The 22,884-nt window shown below is 41.6% G+C and overlaps 1 protein-coding gene and 1 long non-coding RNA gene across 6 annotated transcripts in view; one reads left to right on the top strand and one right to left on the bottom strand.

The window, feature by feature from the left end:
* Bckdhb (branched chain ketoacid dehydrogenase E1, beta polypeptide) overlaps positions 1–22,884 on the bottom strand; it is a 199,130-nt gene that overhangs the window by 98,362 nt on the left and 77,884 nt on the right. For all 5 annotated transcript variants that reach the window (XM_006510786.1, XM_006510788.1, NM_001305935.1 and 2 more), the window contains 2 exons: positions 15,528–15,625; positions 13,260–13,370 (listed from right to left, as the gene is read on the bottom strand). In XM_006510786.1, coding sequence (XP_006510849.1) covers positions 13,260–13,370; positions 15,528–15,625 — 209 coding nt within the window. The remainder of the gene's footprint in view (positions 1–13,259; positions 13,371–15,527; positions 15,626–22,884) is intronic.
* On the top strand, positions 1,091–22,873 carry Gm46124. The gene is made up of 3 exons (XR_001779250.2): positions 1,091–1,471; positions 8,555–8,629; positions 16,366–22,873. It is a non-coding gene; the product is annotated as a predicted gene, 46124 (long non-coding RNA).

The raw sequence follows: 22,884 nt of genomic DNA, 5'->3' as shown, positions 1-22,884 counted from the left end.
AGCACTTGAAATCTCAAAGCCACCCTCAGTGACACACTTCCTCCAATAAGGCCACATCTCCTATGAGGGTCATTTTCATTCAAAGCACCACAGGGCCCATCTCAATGGTGAAGACTGTTTACATTATCGTGGTATCTATTGATATCAGGGCAGCTACTGGTTCTCCAGCGTCTATAGCCGATCCATACATAAAGTGTAGGAGATGCAGTTACCAGTCTCACAATGCAAAAACAAACAGTGGGCAGGAAACAGGAAGAAGAAGTGAAGACAGATGTGGCATCAGAGCATTAGCGTCATCTTCTGATATAATGAGAGACCAAGAGATGCCGAGAGTCAACACGATGGCTCACACCTGCAATCCTTGCACTTGAGAAGTCAAGGCAGGAGGACAGCCCTGAGTCCCAGGCTAGCCCAGGCCTCAGACTAAGACTCTGTCCCAAGGAGCACAGGGCGGGGTGGGGCAGGGGAGGGGACACTACTGAAATTTAGTGATACAAGACATATGGCCTGAAACAAATAATTTAAAACCAAAAGTTAATCAGCAGAAGAATATGCTCAGGAAAGACCATGTGATGTCAGCAGGGACCACAGCACGTTGAACAGGCACGGCGGTTCATTTCAGCTTGGCAGGACTAAGAAACGCACAGGGCATTACAGAGGTAATGTTTTTCTAGACAGAATTAAGTGAGTGGAAGATCTGCTCCAAAGGTCAGAGGCTTGAGACATCATCCCATAAGCAGGCTCCAGACTGAATGTAAGGGGAAAGTGAGTTGAATCCATAGTCTCTCCATTGCCCTCTGTGTGCTCCTCCCACTGTTCTCTGTGCTCCCTCCCACTGCTCTCTGTGTGCTCCTCCCATTGCTCTCTGTGCTCCCTCCCATTGCTCTGTGTGCTTCCTCCCATTGCTCTCTGTGCTCCCTCCCATTGCTCTCTGTGCTCCCTCCCATTGCTCTGTGTGCTTCCTCCCATTGTTCTCTGTGCTCCCTCCCATTGCTCTGTGTGCTCCCTCCCATTGCTCTGTGTGCTTCCTCCCATTGTTCTCTGTGCTCCCTCCCATTGCTCTGTGTGCTCCCTCCCATTGCTCTCTGTGTGCTCCTCCCATTGCTCTCTGTGCTCCCTCCCATTGCTCTGTGTTCTCCTCCCACTGCTCTGTGTTCCCTCCCACTGCTCTGTGTGCTCCTCCCATTGCTCTCTGTGCTCCCTCCCATTGTTCTCTGTGCTCCCTCCCATTGTTCTCTGTGCTCCCTCCCATTGTTCTCTGTGCTCCCTCCCATTGCTCTCTGATCCACTGTAAGCAAGCAAGTGGCCTCTGGCTTTCCCTGCCATGGAGCAACCTATTGCCACGCCTTCCTCCTTATGATGGGCTGCATCCCTTCAAACCACGATCCAAAGAATCGTGAATGAGTTGTCTCCATCAGAAATCTGCTCACAGCAGCAACAAGAACAAAAGAGGCAACTATAGACCATGGAGGTAAATACAAGTTTCACATTGGACAAATCAAAACATGGCACAGACCTGGTCAGACAGACACTCTCATATGTCAGTATATGTTTCTATAAGCATGTTCAAGTACTTTTGAAAAAGTTTACATTCTTTCCAAATTTTATAAGTTCCCTGATTATTAATCATACATCTTCAAAGGTAACAATCTAAGGGAAACTATGTGTCTCAATCTCCATCACAATCAAGATAAAGACCAACCCATGCTCTGGCCATCAAAGTTTATTCAGCATGAGAAGGGAATGAAGGCACCTGCAGGAGGAGTCCATTTTCCTGGTACTCCTCTAAAACTCACTTCCAGAGGCCCCGAGGGGGCAGAAACTAACAAATCCATGCTGGCACTGGGGTTTACCCAGCACATTAATGTTGCGCCACTATGAGGCAAAGTAAAAGGCCAAGCACAGGCAGAGTGCTGACTCAAGCGTGCCAGCAGCAGTGCCTGCCATCTACCCCACTGCTTGACTCCAGCAGGCCGGTTTGAAACCACTCAGCTCCGATTGAGAACTGTTTATTACATGGCTCCCCCAACACCAGTGCATTTTACCCCTGTATAACAACAGGTCACAATTGGGCCTGCCTAACCTAGCTTTGCTTTGTTTTGTTGTTTCTTTGTTGTCAGACACATATACACACACACACACACACACACACACACACACACACACACACACACACGGGATTCCATTATTTCTAGTGAAGATTGGTAGAAGAGTTTTCAGGAATCCTTTATTATGGCACACTAGAAAGATGGGCCCAGCATATCAGACATAGCCATGAGTAGAGCAAAAGAGAGATGGGGTAAAAGGTGGTTGTGTTCATAGAGCCAGGACAGGGAGGGAAAACAGGGCTTTGCATTATAACCTCCCACTGTACAAGCTACTTTGTACCAGTATATAACTTTCATTTTTCTATTCACTTCTCAGCCACACTGAAAAAAAAAAGGAACAAGGGATACCAACAGGGTAAACAAAGTCATAAAGATCCGACATGGTGTCCTAGGTAGGGCTTCTAACACTGTGATAAACATCATGACCAAAAGCAACCTGGGCTTCCCTATGAGCTAGTCAACTGAGGTATCTCTTTCCAGATAACTCTAGCTTATGTGAGGCTGGCAAAAATATCCAACCAGGACATAATACATCATCAAAAATACATAAATGCTAAAAAGCAATTAAAGAAGAATAAACTGAGAGAAGCCAAGTTTCGGGAAGAAATGACTGGGAACAAATGTGCAGAGCAGTGCATGTACCTAGAAGGGCTGACAATGTGCAGAGCAGTGCATGTACATGGAAGGGCTGACTATGTGCAGAGGAGTATATGAATGTGGAGGGCTGACTATGTGCAGGAGTGCATGTACATAGAAGGGCTATGTCCAGAGGAGTACATGTGAATGGAAGGGCTGGCTATGTGCAGGAGTGTGTGTACCTGGAAGGGCTGACTATGTGCAGAGGAGTGTGTGTACATGGAAGGGCTGACTATGTGCAGAGGAACACATATACATGGAAAGGCTGACTATCTGTGCCTGATGAGGGGGGTCACCTAATGCCAGAAGAAATTTGAAAAATAATTTTTTAAAATTAAAAAATAAAAGTAAATTTTTAAAAAGCCTTTTAGAAAAGTTTCATAACTATCTAAGCTAAATCATCACAGTTAGACACTGGAAAAATGGGGTCGTATTGTAATAGGAAAAGGTGAGAAAAACCTCCCCTGTAGCAGCTTAAGTGCTACTTAGTGCGGTAAGTGCAGGTTTAATGGAAGAGAGTGAGCTAAATGGCCTCAAAGGCAAGAATGAAAGCTCAACACACTTAGATTTCTTGGGCCCACCAGATGTCACCTCAGCATTGAGAGGCACTTGCTATGCAAGCCTGGAGACCTGAGTTAGTGCCAGAACCTGCATAAATGCAGGCGAGAACCAACTCCACAACGCTGACCCCTGATCATGGAATGTGCTATTATATGTGCACACACACACACGCACACACACTAATGATAATTATATTTTTTTTATTTTTAATCTAGATGTTTTGCAGTACACCTAAAATGCTAAATGAGGGACAAAGGGAGGTGACCAGTTATCACTATCACATCAAGTGGTAGATTTCTTCCTAAGAACACAGGCCACTTCCCTTCTGTTGCTATCTGTCACTCTGAAGTGACAGGTTTCTTTCTAAGAACATAGGAAGGTAACTCCCCCATCGCTATCACATGAAATGGTAGATTTCTTTCCAAGAACACAGAAGATGAGGTGGCGAATCGCTTTCTTTCCACTGCGACTCGGAAGGGCAACAACAAATAGTGTAAACAAAATGAAACTCTTGAGACAAACTCACATAATTTAAATATGTAAATGAGCACTTGCAAAATATTCTAAAGAAGTCTAGAACCAGAGAAACGGAGTTGTATAATTTTTCTCTCTCCAGGCTCATGTAAACAGAAATAAAATAAATCAAATAAAAGGAAGATGTTAGCTTGAGTTAACTGAGTAGATGCAGTGTCTCTGTCATCTCTTTTAGAAGAATGGAAATATATATATATATACATATATATATATGTGAGAAATGCCTACCCATCTTATAAAGCATGGTCTACGCTGAAGTTCAGCAGCATCAGTAAAACCCTCAAAGCTTAAAACACTTTCACTGTAAAGCACCCTGACATGAAGCATCCATACACTAGAAGGGGATCAGGCCTGGGGAAGGATTACAAGAGAGACACTTCCTAGCTGAGTGACTCAGAAGTGGCCTAGTCTTCCTGAGACTCAATTTCCTTCTTCCTAAAACAGTTAAGGATATTTCTCACCACGCACCGCAACAGAAAGGGTTAAATCAGGGGTAAGGGAGGAGTCCACTATGAAATGACCCCAAGGAGAAGCTTCACACCGTCCACTGATCTACTTCTATTGCCGATGGCTGCTATACTTTCCAGGTGCACGCAAACAAATCATCACAAATCACTCATGTCATCACATCTCAAAACTGTGTCAAACATCTGCTCACTCTTTGCTTGGGAAGCTGTATGCTGTGTGAGAAAAGCGAGGGCTAGAGGCAAAAATCCAGCTGCCAGAGAAGCAGCTGTCCCTTCCTGAGCCATCAGCCATCCCTTCCCACCTCCCTTCCCACTGGCTCCAAACTCAATTTCCTCCCTGTAAAACTGACCCTGGTGTCAACTTAGAACTGCTAAGAGTAACCAAGAGGGTTTGTGTCAGGTGTATGAACTTTTAACCGTTCCCATTTATCTCTCACCAAGAATGGGGCTGCTACATCCTATGATACAGAATATATTACACAAAATTAGGTTGAAGCCTAAAGTTGTTATCTCAAACAACTCTAAATCTAGACCAAAGTCCGACCAAAGCAGACCAAGTGGCAGGAGTGACATTCGCAGCCCTTTGACTCAGAAAGTATAAGTTCCTGTACTTTCTTTCATTGAAAGATCAAATACCATCGGCTATTTTAAAATTCAATGGCATCGTTAATAACTATAATAAAGAGCATCTACTATACTGTACTCTTCGTGGAGGCCAGTAAGATGGCTCTGTATAAAGTCACTTTCAGTCAAGGCTAATGGCCTGAGTTCAACTTCTGGTCCCCATCACAAATTGTCCTCCTGTGTGCAGTCACACAGACACACGCTCATACACATACATACACTAAATAAACAAACAAATAAAATAGTTTTAGACACTCTTCATGACTAGTGCAATCTAGCAAATGAGCAAGTCCCTGCTTCAAGGGACCTAAGAATACCTGGCTGGCCATGGGCCATGGGAGAGCACAAAGTGAGGCAGCCATACTACAAGACTGCACACAAGAAGGTGAACCCTGCTTCCATTGGCACCCCAACCAATTGGACAGAACCATGACAAAAACAAGCAAACAACACAGGAAAGAAAACCTGACAAATAAGCCCCAATCTACCATCGCTTTCCTGTTCTGGACCTGAAAATACTACTCTGTCAGACAGGGACAGGCAGCCCTGATCAACCTCTCTGTAAAGTCAAACTATGTAACAACCAACTCCAAATAAATGGGAGACTCAGTCTCCCTGCTCCTAAAGAAAAACATAAATTTCTTCCAGACAGATAAATCTAAAATCATTTATCAGTTACCTTTTCCATATTCACGTAAACAATTTTATTCAACAGTCTAGAATGCCTTTCCTTAAGGTTGATGATGAGAAGAATAAACCACTCAAAAGTTAAACAGAACACTTTAAATCAATAACTGTAAAACTAAACATCTTTGTGTTGTTGAGGACACATCACTTCACCCAGTAACCCTCTGACTACAACTTTTACTCAAGGGCTTTTAGAAACGAGATTCCTAAGTAGCTGACTTCAATCTAGCTGAGCATCGATAGATATAATATACAAAATATACAAATTAATAAACCACTTAGGTTGCAGCATAACACATACACTAGAATACACCTATTGACAGAATATTTACTTAGAACTGTAATATAAAATGTAAGTAATTTGCAATGACAAAGCCAGATGCCACTATAGACACCTAATGATATTCACCCTAAAACCCTGCCTAAGAGAGGCCTCTAGTGGCTATGGTCAGTTACTAACCACTGGGATCTACCTCATGGAGAATCTGTGATCGTGGTCATTCTCACTGCTACCTTCTTTTCTTTCTATAACCTCTCTAACTTTTACTCTTTCTCTGCCCCCACTCTCTTCCTTTCTCTCTACCTTATTACCTCTGTTGCACACACATAGCCTCTAGCAAAATATGTAGCTTTCAGTCACTGAATTAAAATGCCAATTTTTTTTTAATGCATATAAACCAATGAGCAGCACTTGTTCACCAGGAACACGTGGGAGGAAAGCCCTCAGTTTCCCGTGAGTACAGGGTGCAGCCATGAGGTACAAAGCCCCAAAATTTAACTACTACTCAGCTCACGGCAGCAACCTTCCTTTTAAAATGGCATCAAAGGTGATCTAAACCAGCCCAATGAAATGATGCTTTTAAAGGTTGCAAAGTTAGGGTTAGGTTGATGAGCCTTCACAAGGTAGGTTTTCCTCTATCTAAATGCACTCATCAACCAAGGCATAAATGGGAAGGCTAGGCCATCTTGGTTCTTTTTGATATGCGCAGAGCTCCCTGAAGTCTCCCTTTTTCTTACTGAGTGAGACCTCTCTGCTCCCAAACTTTTCCTTTCCTAACCTACCCTGCCAGCTACCACCTGTCTGGCCCTTAGGCAACATCCTGGTAGAGTATTTTATGGAAAGAAAAGAAATTGCTATCAAGAAATGAAGTAAAGAACATTACTGAATCAGGGACAACTGATTTAAGCCATGCTCTGTGCCACAAATGAATTATTTCACGTTGCTTATCTCCTATGACCACCCAGTTCCAAATACACACAGCTACAGGTGCCCCTGACCTGAAGCCACAGAACAACTGCTCCCGTGTATGGACAACCAGAGTCGGCCATATAACCGATGCTTAACAAAATGGAAAGTGTGAGGGAAGGTGCTAAGGAAAAGGAGGCAGAATGGAAAAAGTAAAATCTATATTCTTTTGTGATTTTGTTCTTTTCTTTTTAATCATAAGAAAAATAAAAACATTGTGTTTTAGACAGGGCTTCTATTACTGCAACAAAACACAATGACCAAAAACCAAGTTGGAAGGAAAGGGTTTACTTGGGTTTCCCGTCCAGATAACAATCCCTCATTGGAGAACGTTAGGGAAGGAACGCAAGCAACCTGGAGGCAGGAGCTGATGCAGAGGCCATAGAGGGATGCTGCCTATTGGCTTTCTTCTGCTGGCTTGCTCAGCCTGCCTTCTTCTAGAGCCCAGGTCCACCAGCCTAGAGATGGCACCACCCACAAGGTGCTGAGCCCTCCCCCATTGATGACTAATTGAGAAAATGGCTAACGTCTGGATCGCATGGAGCCATTTCCTCAACTGAGGCTCCTTTCTCTGTGATGTTTCTGGCTTGTGTCAAGTTGACACACAAAACCAGCCAGTACATGTTGCTTTGGGGTGGGGACAGGGGAAACAAAGGAAGCTGTGGCACTATCTTGTACTAGGACATTCTCCAAAGAGAAAAGCACTGATTCAACATAGAGAGGTGCTTATGAAGAACGGAAGCCAATCAGCTCAGGCATGGGAAGGGCAGGCCTACGAGAGGGAACCAATCAGTTCGGGCATGGGAAGGGCAGGCCTACGAGAGGGAACCAATCAGTTCGGGCATGGGAAGGGCAGGCCTACGAGAGGGAACCAACAACTAGGATGTGCTCCAGCTAAAAATCCCATTGACAGTGGCACACCTGCAGTGCACTCTGGGAAATGAGAGGCGAAAAGGCTGCCAAAGCGCAGCCTGATAGAACGAGGTCTGAATTTGGTAAAACATGGGCTTCTGATTTATGAAACGATACCATAGACCAGTCTTGTCTCAGGTACAAATTATGATCACTGGGCTCTCAAGCATTCCTAGACAAAAATGCACGGTGAAGTCAACATGAAAATTAGAATTAAAAAGCAAAACCTAAAATCGAAGCACAAAAAGGTATTTTTAAAACCCATCAGGAGGACCAGTCTGTACTGCCCAAATATTCTTGGATGTGTGGCCTTCTTATTCTCTGAATCCTGGCTAAGGATGGCTCTCTGTATTAATTGTTCTCTAACATAAATAAAAACTTCTCTATGAGGGTTGAGAACTGCACTAATCTATGGGTATAATAAGTCACTATGGGTCACCTTAGCACTATGTCCACTTAGCAGAATAATAGAAGGCTCTCCCAAAGCTGTCATTCTGATAGCTTTTACAGTCTGCTTCTTAGGCAAGTCACATGAAGATAATCTGCAGATATACTGCCAAAAAAGGGTGTGGTAAGGTACTCTTAGAAGAAAACGGTGTTGTGCTTTAGCAGATCTGAGACTAGTAAGGACTTTTGTGGATCCAGTCAACCTCAGTAAAGCACTTGACTTGGTTACAAATACTTTTAACAGTATCTTAGATCCTTGTATAGTGGTCAAAACCTAGCGAAAACACAGCTACCCTTACTTGCAATGTTGTCTTTGCCACTTGTATTTTCAGTGTGGATGGAACTTCAGCTTGGAGATATGAGGTTCAGTCCTGATGTGATGGGGAGAGTGTTCTGTGTTCTGATATGTAAGTAATCAGGTAAATTATTTTTAGAATTTTATTTAACTGTGTCTATGTCATCTACATTCAAAAAGGATTTGTAGCACCTTAGGTCAAAACACAAATATAATAACATACCAAATTAGTATCATGAGATCAAAGAGACAGCCAGAGGAAGAAAGGAGAAATATTGACATTTCTATCAATTTGGCTTCTCCTTCCTTTATTAAATGTACTAGTTGCATTTGTGTGTGAGCCTAGATTGTCAAGCCACTGTCCTGAAAGCTCTAATCACCTCAGGAAGATGAAAGACAAGACCAGCATTTTCTGCTGAATGAGGCCGCTGGCTTGTTGGCCTCATTATCTTGGTTCTGTGTTGGGCTACTTTCATCACGATGATTCCCTGGTTAATGGCCCTCCAGTTTGACAGCGGAAGCCAGCTTGGCACTCCTGGACAGCTTTGGGTCCCTTTGTGACTCTCTTCATTGTTTATCTTGGTACAATTCTTGCTTTCCTTTCATGATACCAAAAGGGAAATGTTTTGACACTAAGCCTTTCCCCCTGGGAAATTAGAGATGATTTGTTTTGAGTGTGTTATACATGTATGTATGTGTGCCGCATGTGTGCCTGGTATCTATAGAGGCCAGAAGAGGGAATCCAATCCCCTGTAATTGGAGTTACAGGCAGTTTTTGAAAGACCATGTGGGTGCTAGAAACCAAACTTGCGTCTTCTGCAAGTACAGCAAGTGTTCTTCTTACCTTTGAGACAATCACTAGGGTTCCTAAAAATGATCTGAAAAAAATAGCCCTATAACCATAGTATAAGCATACTAAAAATAAAAGCTTTGTGTTTTGTATGGTTTTGCTTAATCCAAGTTAAGCTTTTCCTCTCCTTCATGAACTTTATAGATATCAAAATGTAGTTATATTTTTAGTAGCTGTGCTTTGTCAGAAGACAAAATTGGATTCCTCAGTTTTGTTCACTATGGCTTAACACACATATGCATCCTTTGGAGTTCTCAGTCAGGAAATGTCGTTAGAAGTACTAAGGATACATGTAATGCATACCTCAGCAGCTTGCATAGGAAAGTGACTCCAAGAGAGCTGAGGATTTCTTTTTGGTTTTTCCTTAGCCCTGGACATTGTTTATAAGGTGTGTGAGTGAGTGTATGTGTGAGTAAATGTGTGTGTGTGTGTGTGTGTGTGTGTGTGTGTGTGTGTGTGTGTGTGTAAGAAAATGTATGTGTGAATGCATATATAGGCATGTCTGAATATAGATATATGATTGTGTTAATGTGAGTGAGTAAAGTTATGTTGTGTTTATATAAGTGAATGTGCTTATATGTGACAGCATATATATCTAAGTGTATGTATATGTATTTAGGAGTGTGTATGTGTGTGACTATATCTGTGTGTATGTGTACGACTATATGTGTGACATTAGTGCATTAGTGTAGTATTATGTGTGTGACAATATGTTTAAATGTATGTATTAATATATGCATGTATGTGTGAGACTGAATATACATGTATTTGCCTGAACATATGTACATGTGTGTGAGTTAAGTATGTGTGCAAGGGAACAGATATGCATACATGCACACATACATACACACACACACACACACATATATATATGTATGCATATATGTATATATATATATGTATACACACACACACACACACACACACATACATACATGTGGGTGTGTGGGTGTGTGTGGTTGTGTGTGGGTATATGTACGTGTAGGAATGTATGTTCTCTGGAGTACACAGCAGAGATCTGAATGTTGCCCAGGGAATCACAGTACTAGAGTATATCAAATAACCCTTGATTAAGGAAAGGTATTAATTTATGACAAGAACTCTACTGTCAACCTTTGAGATTATAAGTGAACTATAGCATGTTTGTGACAATAACCAGGGGTGTCTGTTATAACTCTAGTGTAGTGAGTGAAATAACAATAAAAGACTGCAGATCTAGCAAGCTAGTAAAAACTGTAAATTACAAATAGCTGGTCAACCAAAAAGAATGAATGAAGTATGTACAAAAAACAGCTGGGGTCCATATAAAACAGACAGTAGATGATAGATGTACACTAACATAGAAGCAATTAAATAAGTATAAACAGATTAAATAATCCTAACAGTTTTATGAATAAATTCTGGATAAAATTTATATAAAAACAAAAATTGTTTAAAATTAATAAATAAGGAATTAGAAAAGCTTCATTGTCATTATCTGTGTTAGGAATTGAGTTCATTTCCACTAACCATATGTAAAGAAAAGTCTAGGCCTGCATGGCTTTATTGTGAGTTCTTTGTAAGATAAGTGGAGCCAGAAAAAAAAATCATATGGCATCATACTATTAACAAGCTTAAAAAAATAAAATAAACTATAATACAGATAAGTCTATGTATAGATGCATGTAGTTTAAATGAAACTTCTCATCTGTGATGACAATACTTCTGCCAAGATCCAAAAACCCTCTAATGGGAAAGCCCAATCCAGACATGAGAAGCCCTCTTTTGAGTCATTGGCCAGGTTCTCCAAGAGACTCCTAAAGCATTACAGAGTATTCTAAGGCCGTTAGTGACCCCCACAGAGGTGGAAGATAAGTCTCTATTGAAGAGTTGAAGAGACCATAAACTTCAGAAACAGGGTCCAGACGGCGCAGAGCTGGAAATGGTAACCCCCCATGAAGACTAGCATTCATGGCACCAGGAGACAATCTTCCAACAGAGGGAGGGAAGCGACCAACAGTCTACAGAGTTATGAGACCTATGAACCACCACAACAACAGGCTGAGAAAAATAACTCTAAGGGTGCAGCACGAGCTTGCAATAACAGCAATTCTAGCTGGGCATAAGGCCCGCTCAACAAGAGGAAAAGCCTGCCTGGTACTGGGAACCTAGCTAACTACCCAGGACTAGTGAAGTCATAGGTCTTGGAGGAGAACCTACAACCACTACTTACTAAGCCAGCATAACCCCTAACTATATTATAACTATCTGCTCTTACACACAGGGATAAATGGGAGTCCTTACCCACTACGAAGGAAGTTTCTCTTTGCAACAGCTGGAGAGCATAACAGAAAGCCACAACCAATCAAAATGCAGAGTTGTGGAGTCCCAGTAAATGCAGCTACAAAACAACTCCCACGCCTAAGATTCAGGGGACGTTGTAGAAGTGTGTACAGAAAGAGTGTAAGCCAAAAGAATGGGGAGTTTGTTGTGAGACTGTGTCTCTCAGTAATGTCTGAAGCTACACGTATAAAATCTCACCAACATGACAGACCAAATGACACAAATATGAGCCGCACAAGGACAACAGACATCCTAATGAGGACTGGTGGGGACAGCAAGAGGCCTCAGCCCAAGACAGAGAAATATAGGCAACTAAGGAATGCCAAGAGCAGTAGAAATAATCTTCCCCAGGGAAGCCCATACCACCTGAAACATACATACATACAAGCCCACTATACAGACTGACAAGGTTGTAATATATTTAGGAATACATATGGATATACATATGTATATGTATGCAACAATAATTAATGAAAAATAGGCCATAAATTTGAAAGAAAGGAGGACTATAAAGGAGGATTTGGAGGGAAGAATGAGAAATGAGAAATGATGTAATTATGTTATAATAACAAGAAATTTAAAAAGCAGCTACAAAGGGAGGACACAGGTTGAGTGGGTACGGAAAGGGAGTGAATCTAGGAAGAGCTGGGGGGTGAGCAGGATCAAAAAACATAACAGGAAATTCTCAAATTTTTAAAATTTAAAAATAGTAACCATAAAATACTCTAAATCTTGGGATTTATTTGCTATAGCAACAAGTACAGGAAAAAAAGAGAGAGGAATACCTGTAACTATTATCTAGACGTCAGTAGATAGCAACAAGTACAGGAAAAAAGAGAGAGGAATACCTGTAACTATTATCTAGACGTCAGTAGATGAGATCATCACAAAACAGAAGACCTAACCTTCTCCTGGGCGCTGATGCAAAAACTCACACTCCATAAACTATGCAGAAGTCAGTGCATAAGATACTGGTAATAAACTCAGCTCTATTCTTCAAAGACAACTATGTAAGAGGGGCATCAACAATCTAATCTACATATCAGGACAGAAACTATAATTCAGAGTAGCCAGAATCCCACAACATAACATTCAGTCTGTGGTCCACAGGATCAATTTGTTATAACTAGAGTAATTTCCTAAATAATAACATAGTTGATTATAGAGAAAAAGGACTTTGTAAAATGGAGCCAAACCATTTACCTCACTAAACCAAACAGAGCTGAACCTAACCAGTGAGAAGTTAGCTGCACGGGTGATGTCAATGGTCCTGACACTCTCTCCTTACACCACCGTGTCCCACAAAAGTCAATGTGAGTTGCCTACAAGGACAACACTGGGATATTTTAAACAGAGACAACCATGAGGGGACAAAGACAGTCTAAAGGGATCTGGTTGTTTGAACATCAAGGCTATAGCACCTCTACCATTCACATCACAGATTGAAAACGTTGAAATCAGTGGAAAATGCTCATGCAAGTCACAATTTCAAAATGGTTCTTTTCAAATATCCAGGAAAGTTGACAGAAGGCCTTAGGGAAAGAGTGATGCATTGGCTACAGACTTATACCTTGCAAACTGTATCCACATCCCAAGGCACAATTGTCCGCAGATCGATGACTTCACAAGATACTCCAAGCTTTTCTTGGGCCATGGAAGCCACCTCCCGGATGACATGAACCTGAAAATGAGGGAAAATACAGAGAGAATGACTAGAACAGTTTGGAACTGAAAGACTGGCTGAATGACAGCATCATTCATAAGGATACTGTCTGCAGTTAGAGAAATGATCTGCAGGGAGAATGTATTAATGTTGACCACCAAGTCACAAAAACAATCAAGGACAAATGTCTAGAAACTAGTCAGACAATAAATGCCAGAAGAAAGGGAGAAATATTCATTCCAAAAGGTCAGAAGGCAAACGGGCAGAAGGAAAGCAGGATGACTACAAAGCAGAGAGAGAGAGAGAGCCCACATACCACTACCATTTTAAAGAAAAGACTGGGGGAGGGGGTTCAGAACAAGAGTTCTAAACATGAAACAGCTAAAGAAACTGAAAAAAAAAAAAAAGGAAAAAGAGTCAGTAATCCTAAAAGCTAAAGACCAAAAGGTTTCATAGACAAAGGAGCAAGTACCCACACCCAAATAAGAGATAAATGCTGGGTTTAATAACTAGGAGAGGCACTAGAGAGATGGCTCAGTGGCTAAGAGAACTTGCTGCTCTTTCATATGACCTGGATTCAATCCTTAGCATCATACACGATGGCTGACAGCCAGATCAGAGATAGACAGACAGGCAAACAGACGGACAGACAGATGACAGAGAAAGTGGAGAACTACGACACCAAGCCCCGCTGTTACAGCTGAGGCAAATCCAATGAAACTGTCACTAGGAAAGAGAAAGATAGCTTAAGACACCTAATTCTGTCACAGGATCCTAGGAGAGGTGGTCCACGTGGCAAGCAAAGCTCTCCTAAGAGAGAGCAAAAGACAGGATGAGAAAGATCTCAGGGCAACATGTAACACAGACATGCAATATGAGCTACAAAGGTGTTCTTAATGGACACAGCTGTGTACACCCATCTAACATCTCAGGTAGACTGACTAGGTACCTCCAGCCACAAAATGAGTAAATGCCAAGGAAGGAAAGTGGAGCACAGGGGCCAAGCTAATAAAATTATGTTGCTTGTAAACTGGACACAGTGGCCAGAGCCTGTAATCCCAGCACTTGGGAGGTACAGGCAGAAGGAACAGAAGTTCAATTGCATCATCAGCTGCTTAGCAAGTTCATGGTCCAATCTGAGCATCATTAAGACTGTTTAAAGGCAGTCATGGCTGAGCAAGGTGCAGAGAATAAGTAATAGATGAGTTCTCAGTTAAGTAAGACATTCCACCTGAGTGAACACACCAGAATAACAAACAAGAGTTTCTCAGAGCAGTGTGGACCTGAGGCTTAGGGACAATGTAGAAAAGGGGTCACAAAGAGCTGGGAGATGGGAGAAGAGCTGTAAAAACACCATCTTCTTGCCAAGGCACTCACATTGAAACCAAGAACTTAGAACAGCTATGGATGGCTGTACTTGGTCTTCAGAAGAATGGGCCTATCAATGGCCAGTCATGAACAAAGGAAGAGTTTAGGGATGCCACATCACACTGTGGAAATATTTACCACTGACAGATTTACAGGGAGGAGGAATCACTGCCTTCAGACTTGTAACCCCAACTAGGCTCCAATGGATAGTTCCAATCCACTGCTCACACAGATATCCCTGCGGTGAAACTAACTGGGTCACAAAAGTCATAAATCTAGGAACAAGACTGAGGAGCACAAAGGAAGGGCCGTGATAAAGATGAAAGAGAGAAGAGAGAGGGTTAAGGGATGAAAGTAATCAGAGCACAATTTGTGTGTGTGTGTGTGTGTGTGTGTGTGTGTGTGTGTGAAATTGTCAAAGCAGAAAATTAATCAAAAATATAAATAAATAAAACCCTGCTTTAAAAAGAAGCTGGATCACTTAAAATGTGCTCAGAGTAGATCATATAGAAGAAACGTCTCCTCAGTCTGCGCACACACACACACATGCACATGTGCACTGCAGTAATAAACTATTGATTCATTTGATTGGGGTCATCATTTAACAATACATACATATGTGAAATCATCATGCTATCCATCTCAAATCATTCTTAGCTGTCAGCTACACCTTAGCAAAGTGGGAGGTGAGGATGGATGTCGTTAGCACAAAGAGACCATCTGAGACATAAAGAACACACCAGAATGACAAACAAGAGTTTCTCAGCGCAGTGTGGACTAACTCAGCGGGTGGTCAGCATTACAGACCTGAGTGCCCCAGGCAACCAGAGTCACATCGCTGCCCTCCTGGATGACTTCAGCCTGAGACAAGGGGATCTTGTAGGGTTCTACTGGGACCTGTTCCACTAAATACATAATGAGAGAGAAAAACAGAAGTTAATTCATGTTCCCAAAGTGACACTTGTGTCTTAAAGAATATCAGAAATCTCACTGTGACAGGGTCTCATTGTTGAAAGCTTCATGTAAAAATATAAATTTTATTATATAGCTCCATGACAGCCCAGATAAATATATGCAGCATCTGAAATATATCATCTATCCTGAAACATGAAAGATCACAGTCAGACACTGAATCAATCTAATGGTGCGTGTTTTCCCCCAACTTAACTCATCAGAACCGGCGAAGCATAAGAACTGAGCTCTCAGTGGCGTGATGGTGACCGAGGGAGATGGACTGTGGTGGATAGAATTCTCTGCACTGCACAGATTTAAAACTGTTATTGCTAAAATGTTTATAAGTTTGGGTCCAGTGGACTGGCTCAGCATGTGAAAGTTATTGCAGCACAAACTGGGCGACCTGAGTTCAATTCCAAGGTCCCACATGAAGAAGGAGGAGAGGAAGAAAAGCCACTGGACTCCCTCTTCTACTCACATACCATGTCATGCCCAAACAAAAGAATTTAAAAGTGAATTTTAAAGGGAGCTTAAAAATTATTAACAAATTTGCCAAAACCCTATGCCACTGTTCAAATACGTTCTTACGTTCTCAGACCAGTTTGCTTTCAAGCAGGGAAACACATAGTAGGGTTAAGTTTATTGTGTTTAATTTTTGTACTTTGCATCGATGAAAGACATTTATCCATAGGTGACCAACAGATGGAAAAATGGACAGACACAGAGACACATTTGACCAGGGGACTAAATTCTACAAGGCTGTTAACCATCATGATAGTCAGGACCAAACCAAGGACACCTGGCAAAGATGGCACCCTGGCCCTCTGCCGTGACTTCATGCTCTAGCAATAAGATCATAGGACAGCAGAAAGGACAGGAAACCAGCACACCTTCTAGTCTGCTTGAGAGCCAGTGAGGGGCATGCAAGAACCCTGCCTTCCTGTCTTGTCTTGTCAGCTGGTGAAGAGCAATCACTGGAAGGACTCTGGGCTGGCATACTAGCATGACGGCTTGGCATCGTGGCACATCTTCTTTGAAAAATTGCCAGCAATGACTGCCTTGTTGTCTTAAATAAATTACCCAGAACAATAAGGCCTCATTATTTTAGCAATTAAGGAACAACATGGCAAACAATGCTTAATTCTCTCTTCTTTTTTTAACATCACACAAAAAAAATGTGACTCAGGGAAAGGGCAAATTAAGACCAAATTGGGGGCCATAAACCCTCTGTAGGGGGGCAAATGAAGTCTGGGGTAAACATTAAGAACCAATGTCTCAGCACACGAGAGGGCCGAGCCTCCCCCAGGTGAGTCTCAGAGGGGTAGCTTTCCACTAGTCCAAGTGTGAATGCTGACAGTATATATTGAAAAGGTCCACTTTCTATTTTCTAGCCCCTGCCCCCATGTTTACAGCTTGAAGATTACTCCCATGTGTAGACTAATCCTACCGCAATTAACTAAATCGGACTCCTTATTCAGCTGCACATAAAAACCCTGCCTCCATGTTCAACTGTGTATACTCAACAGACTGAGTTTCAGGGTGCTGTAATTTCTCCATTTGAGAACCCAAACCCCCGGATCGCAGTCTTCTTGCGCGTTGTGTCTGTGTAAACCTCTCACCATCCCAATCAGGTCAGTCCCTGGAGCCATGCTGAATGCCACAGATCTCAGAGTTCGTCTCCACTTTGCATCAGTTTAAACTTAAGCACTTGAAAGTAAGAGTTCAACTTGAATATACTCCTTGAATATAGCCAAGCCAGACGTGCCAGTGAAAATCCACAGGTACTCTGCAGTTATATCAGTTTAAGTGATAACATATTCCAGGAGAAGGTTACTTCAAATTTGCAAGCATGCATTCCTATGTGCTATGTGCTTTCTGCAAAGGAGCAAGCCACAGGAGTTGGAACTCTGGCATCAGGAGCCAGGGAGCATCACATATGCTCAGAGCATGCACACCAACTGAATCCATCTCCCTCTCCTTCACGCTGACTGCATTCACATCCTAACGAGCAGTGCACTGAGAAATCCTCAGCACCAGATACCCAGCAATGGGAGGCAGTACAACTGAGAGAACAAGAAGTATATAGCCTAACAGAGGACACAATTATTGGGCAGGACAGATTTTATAAACAGATACTGTAAACCTCTTACCTCCACACTCGATTGCACATGAGAATACATTTGCATGCCTAGCACATGGTCACTTACAGACTCAGAGCATGAATATGTTCATTTTATTCCCAAATAGCCCACTTCATTTCCCATACTTGTTCCCCAATTTTCTTCTAATAAGCCGTCTTAAGCAGATTTTTGCAAGAAACAAAATGCATAATAATATATACACTATGTATAATTTAGTCAGTTAACAATGACTAAGTATCCAGTATATCTAAGCCTCAGATAAGACACTGGACAACAACAACACAACCACCACTGAAGAAGTCACTCACACTATTGAAAAATGAAACCTTCTCTGGGAATTATAAAGATAAAAGATACTATTACTATTAGCCAAAACCAAAAAATCAACCACATATCACCAGCCACTCTGGGGATCTAGGAGGAGGCAACAGCCCACTTATGGAAATCAAAGAGGTCTCACCAAGTATAGCATGAATGGGGGAAGTCTTGGAGACAGAGGTGGTTGGCATGAGAGACAACAAAGAAGGATTCTGGTCTAGAGAGCCAGGACTACACAAAGAAAAGCTATCTCAAAAAAAAAAAAAAAAAAACCTGAGAGGAAGCAAAAAGCTTGGAAGTGTGCAGCCAAGTATACAAAGGCATCTAAGAAATCAGACTTATGGTATTTCAGATGAGGCAAATACTGAAACCTGCCAGTTATCATCCCCCTATCCCTTGAAAGAACTTGCCAATACCTTCTGATCTGCTATATTAATTACCTGTGTGCAAGAAATTAACCACTGATCTTCATGCCGCAAATTCCCCTATGAGGTATGTAGTGACCATTATTGACATATAAGGATCATTGATCCTTCCCCACACATTGAACTTCAAGAATGAGAGTTTCCCCACAAATGTGAAACATGGGTAGAGGTGTATCATACCTGATGCTCTGACAAGACACATAAATGTCCCCTGTATTAAAAAGTACTGACTGTGCATTTCTGGAATATTAGGCTATGATGTCTGATGATTAAATATACTTAATGTCTTCATTGCATCCTGAAAACAGCCTGCCTCACCTGTCAGTCCCATAGGACCAAGCAGAAGACAGGCTCCAGCATTATCTCTGCATCTAATTTGATAGACAAACTATTATATCTCTGACAAATTATTATATTTCTTTTGTGTCCCAGGATCACACCTGTGACTATGGAAATATCACAGGAACATGAGGGCACATTACCTTAATCACAACAGACATCTTTTGTGTTCTAAGGAAGAAGATAGCATTACAATCTACAAAACTTCATTGACCCCACCATTAAGGCTGCAGTGGACATTTCCATTTTACAAAGAATTACTCTCACCCACAGGGCCATTATATATACTGTTCATATCTCATAGAGGCACTGTGGATTAATATTCCATTTTTGAAATGTTAGTACAAATAACACAAATGAAGCTATTAGTAAGCAATGCACCTGTAGGTGGAACAGAGACACATTCAATACTATATCTATGATCTCTTTGTATCCTGGACAAACTTAACAGAAAGATGGGAAGATGCAAAGCTCATATCTATGCATGCCAGACAACGATGCCCTTGAGACTTGACTATTAAATAAAAGCCATCTAAACAAATACTACAGGTAAAGAATCCAAGAGTATCCTGCATGTGATCAGAAACTTCTCATGCAGATACTTTTATATATAATTATTTTAAGGTTGTACGTGTCTTTATGTACATCATTATTTCAGAAGATCATGAGTTCTTACCACTGAAATGTCACTAAATAACTTACTACTTATTTTTTCTAATTCAATGGCAATGTTACTCTGGAAAAGTCTATACCTTTTTCAACTTAAATGTACCTGATATCACTTTTGTGCATGTGTGAACATGTATGTGGAAGCCAGAACACAACGCTCACATGCCATCTTCCAAAACATAATATACCTCCTTTGAGTCAGAGTCTCAAATTGGTCTGGCACTCACAAAGTACACTTGACTGGCCAGTGGGACCAGGATTCCTCTGTCTCTCCCTCCCCAGGGCTGGAATAACAAGCACACAGCATCATCATGCCCAACATTTTTACATGGGTTCTGGTGATCAAACTCATTTCTCCTGGTTGTAACACTGAGTCTCTGTCTCTGTCTCTCTGTCTCTCTTTCTCTTTCTTTCTCTCTCTCTCTCTCTCTCTCTCTCTCTCTCTCTCTCTCTCTCTCTTTCTCTCTCTCTCTCTCTCTCTCACACACACACACACACACGCACGTGGGGGGAAGGAGAGAGAAGAGAGAGCTCCTGAAATTACTTTTAATAATCACTTAATTAAATAATTACATCCTACATCTCCAGCTTTTCAGCATGAGACAAATTAGACCACTTCTCAAGATGGCTGGCGCGCACGCATGGCAAAGGCAGTAGTGATATAACAGAGCGTCTATCTGCTCTTTGCAAGACTTGCAATTAACCTCATTACATTTTGCAGTCTTGTTTGACATGACAAAGAAAAGCTTTCATGGGGCTGATACTTCATAACCCAGAGTGTAGTGACCTTTAACCACGTCTCCAGCCTCTTTCATCTTCTCAGTTACTCAGAGGAATTTTTTCCATGCAATCAGCAGTATGTTACATTTCCAAGTTGGCAACGGTGCTACCAAATCAATTGTACTGACAACTGTTCTTTCCTCTTTAAAACACTGGAATTGTTTTGGATATTCCAAATAAAACGCACACATGAAGACTCAAAGCTACCATTCACAATGAGAGAAAACACAGGAGGTTTATAGTTCTGCATCTGGGTTACCTCGCATGGGATGGTTGTTTGCATCCATTTACTTACAACTTCCATTTTTCTTAATGGTTGAATCATATTCCATTGTGTAAATGTAACACATAGGGGTTAGTAAGGGGTCATTGGGAGGGAGGCTTTCAAGTGGGGGAAGAACACAGCAATGTAACAGGTAAGGGTGAATAATGGAATAGGAAGAGTTAAATGGGATGAGGTTTGAAAGGGAAAACCAAAGAAAAAGGGATAAGTGGGTGACACTAAAGACTTTCTGAAAACGACGTGAAAAACTATTGAAGACGCTTCCTAAAATATAAACATTTCATATATAAAAGCAATTTAAATGTAGTTACACTTTTCCGGGACAATTATCTCCCTACTAGACACCACAAACTAACTAATAAAAACCCAATGTCAGGAATGGGTTAGCTCTATCAGAATTGTTGGCCAGTTAGGTCCTATAGACTCTCACGTTTTGCAGGTTCTTGCCACTGTTCTTAGTCACCCTCCTGAACTGATGGCGAGACCCTGTTGCTGAATATATCACATATTTGTGCCATAAAACATGGAGAGATCAAGCAAGTGCTGACCTGGAAGCTTAATCCTTACTGGCTAGGTTTTACAAAAAAGTTGCTACGCATGCTACTAGGGAAAGTAAAACTCAGTCTTATCCAAACATGTTGACAGGGGCAATAGTGGCACAAATGGCATAGGACCAACCAACCACTCTCTAATTAGAGATCAGGCCTGTTCCCCAAGATGGAACCCATATGTGCACTGTTATTAGAGCCAAGAACCAGTGGCTAGACAAGACATAGACCCTAGAGGAGGACCTACTTTGATTACTATGATTACAGTATTAAACCAACTCCTCATGATGGCTTGTTATAGCACCTCTCAAACTTCATCAAAGAAGCTTCTTTTTGCAATCAATGGCTGAAGTGTGAATTTCTGGTTGCATTGAAGACTCAGTAGTATCATGTGATGTTTTTCTGGAAGCTGTCTTATGGGAGGATGCTTGGATAAAGCAGAACATGAGAGGATGTTTTGCTGAGAACAGACACATAGTGTTTTTCTGGAAGCTGCCTGGTGGATGGCATGTGATATTTTGCTGAAACAGATGCTTGGGAGGACATGTGATGTTTGCAAAGAGTCTAAGTATAACCCAACAGACAGTAGACAATGCTCTGGCATTGGTTTGCCTCGCTGGTCTTCCCTGGGCTTCACCTTGCTGGTCTTTGCTGATGATGCTCTGACATCGGTTCACTTTGCTTTCTTTACTAATCTTCACTTATTGTGACTTCGTAGAGAGAAAGGCACCAAAGAACTCCTGGTGGTGTTCTGGCTGCTTCTTGCTGTTTCAGGGGACTTGTGCCCATCCTCGGAGTCTTGCGGTTTCTTCTGGATCAAGCCACTGCTGCTGATTCGTGTTTAGTGTTTTGCTAGTGGACTGGACTGCTGACAACGAAAACTGGAATTTCCCCCAAAGAACTACTTCTAAACAGGTCTATGCCCTCTTTACCCTATTAGCCGTCTTCCTCCCCTACCTTTGGTCAGTGGGCTATAAGAAAGGTTGAAGCAATTAAGAACCCTTATTAAAGTAGGTTCTGAAAAATATAAGCCTACAAATGGTGATTAAGATAGAGTTTCACAACTAGACAAGGTGCAGAGAATAATTGAAGGCAGAGTGCTCAGGCCTAAATTGGACATCTCTATCACACTCCCTTACTGCCAAGTCTCAGGGAGTTGAAAAACTAAGAGCCAGAGGTGGAGATTGAAGGAAAACAATGTTTTCCAGACACACTAGAACCATTGTGAAATATGAACTCACAATGGTTGTAACCTGTGCAAGCTCAAATCAGTCAAACTCCCAGTATGAAGAGAAATGGTTATGAAGCCCCATCCATAGCTGATCTGGTGCTCTACTGGTAATTTATAGATGCTGAACAAAAGAGAGTTATCTTTAAGGATGTGGCTCCAGCAGGGCTTACATGCTCCAGTTGATGGTCACAACCTAACAGCGTATAGGCAACACCAATGAGGCTTGATGAGTTTAAAAAAAAAAAAAAAAGCACAAAGTTGATCAAATATGAAATTGGGAGAAGTTGGGGGAGGGGATAAATATGATCAAAATACAATTCTCAAAGAGATAATGAAATATTTAAAAGTGAACTGTATTCTCAAATGTATTTTCTATAGCTAAAAAATATATATGAATGTCACATGAGGAAAATAATTGAACACTAAATCACAGTCATGAGGAAAATCACTTAACACAAGAATTGACATGCAAAAAA

This window comes from Mus musculus, chromosome 9 (genome assembly GCF_000001635.26).
Source record: "Mus musculus strain C57BL/6J chromosome 9, GRCm38.p6 C57BL/6J".
NCBI classification, from domain to species: domain Eukaryota; kingdom Metazoa; phylum Chordata; class Mammalia; order Rodentia; family Muridae; genus Mus; species Mus musculus.
This window is presented reverse-complemented; position numbering and strand designations above follow the sequence as displayed.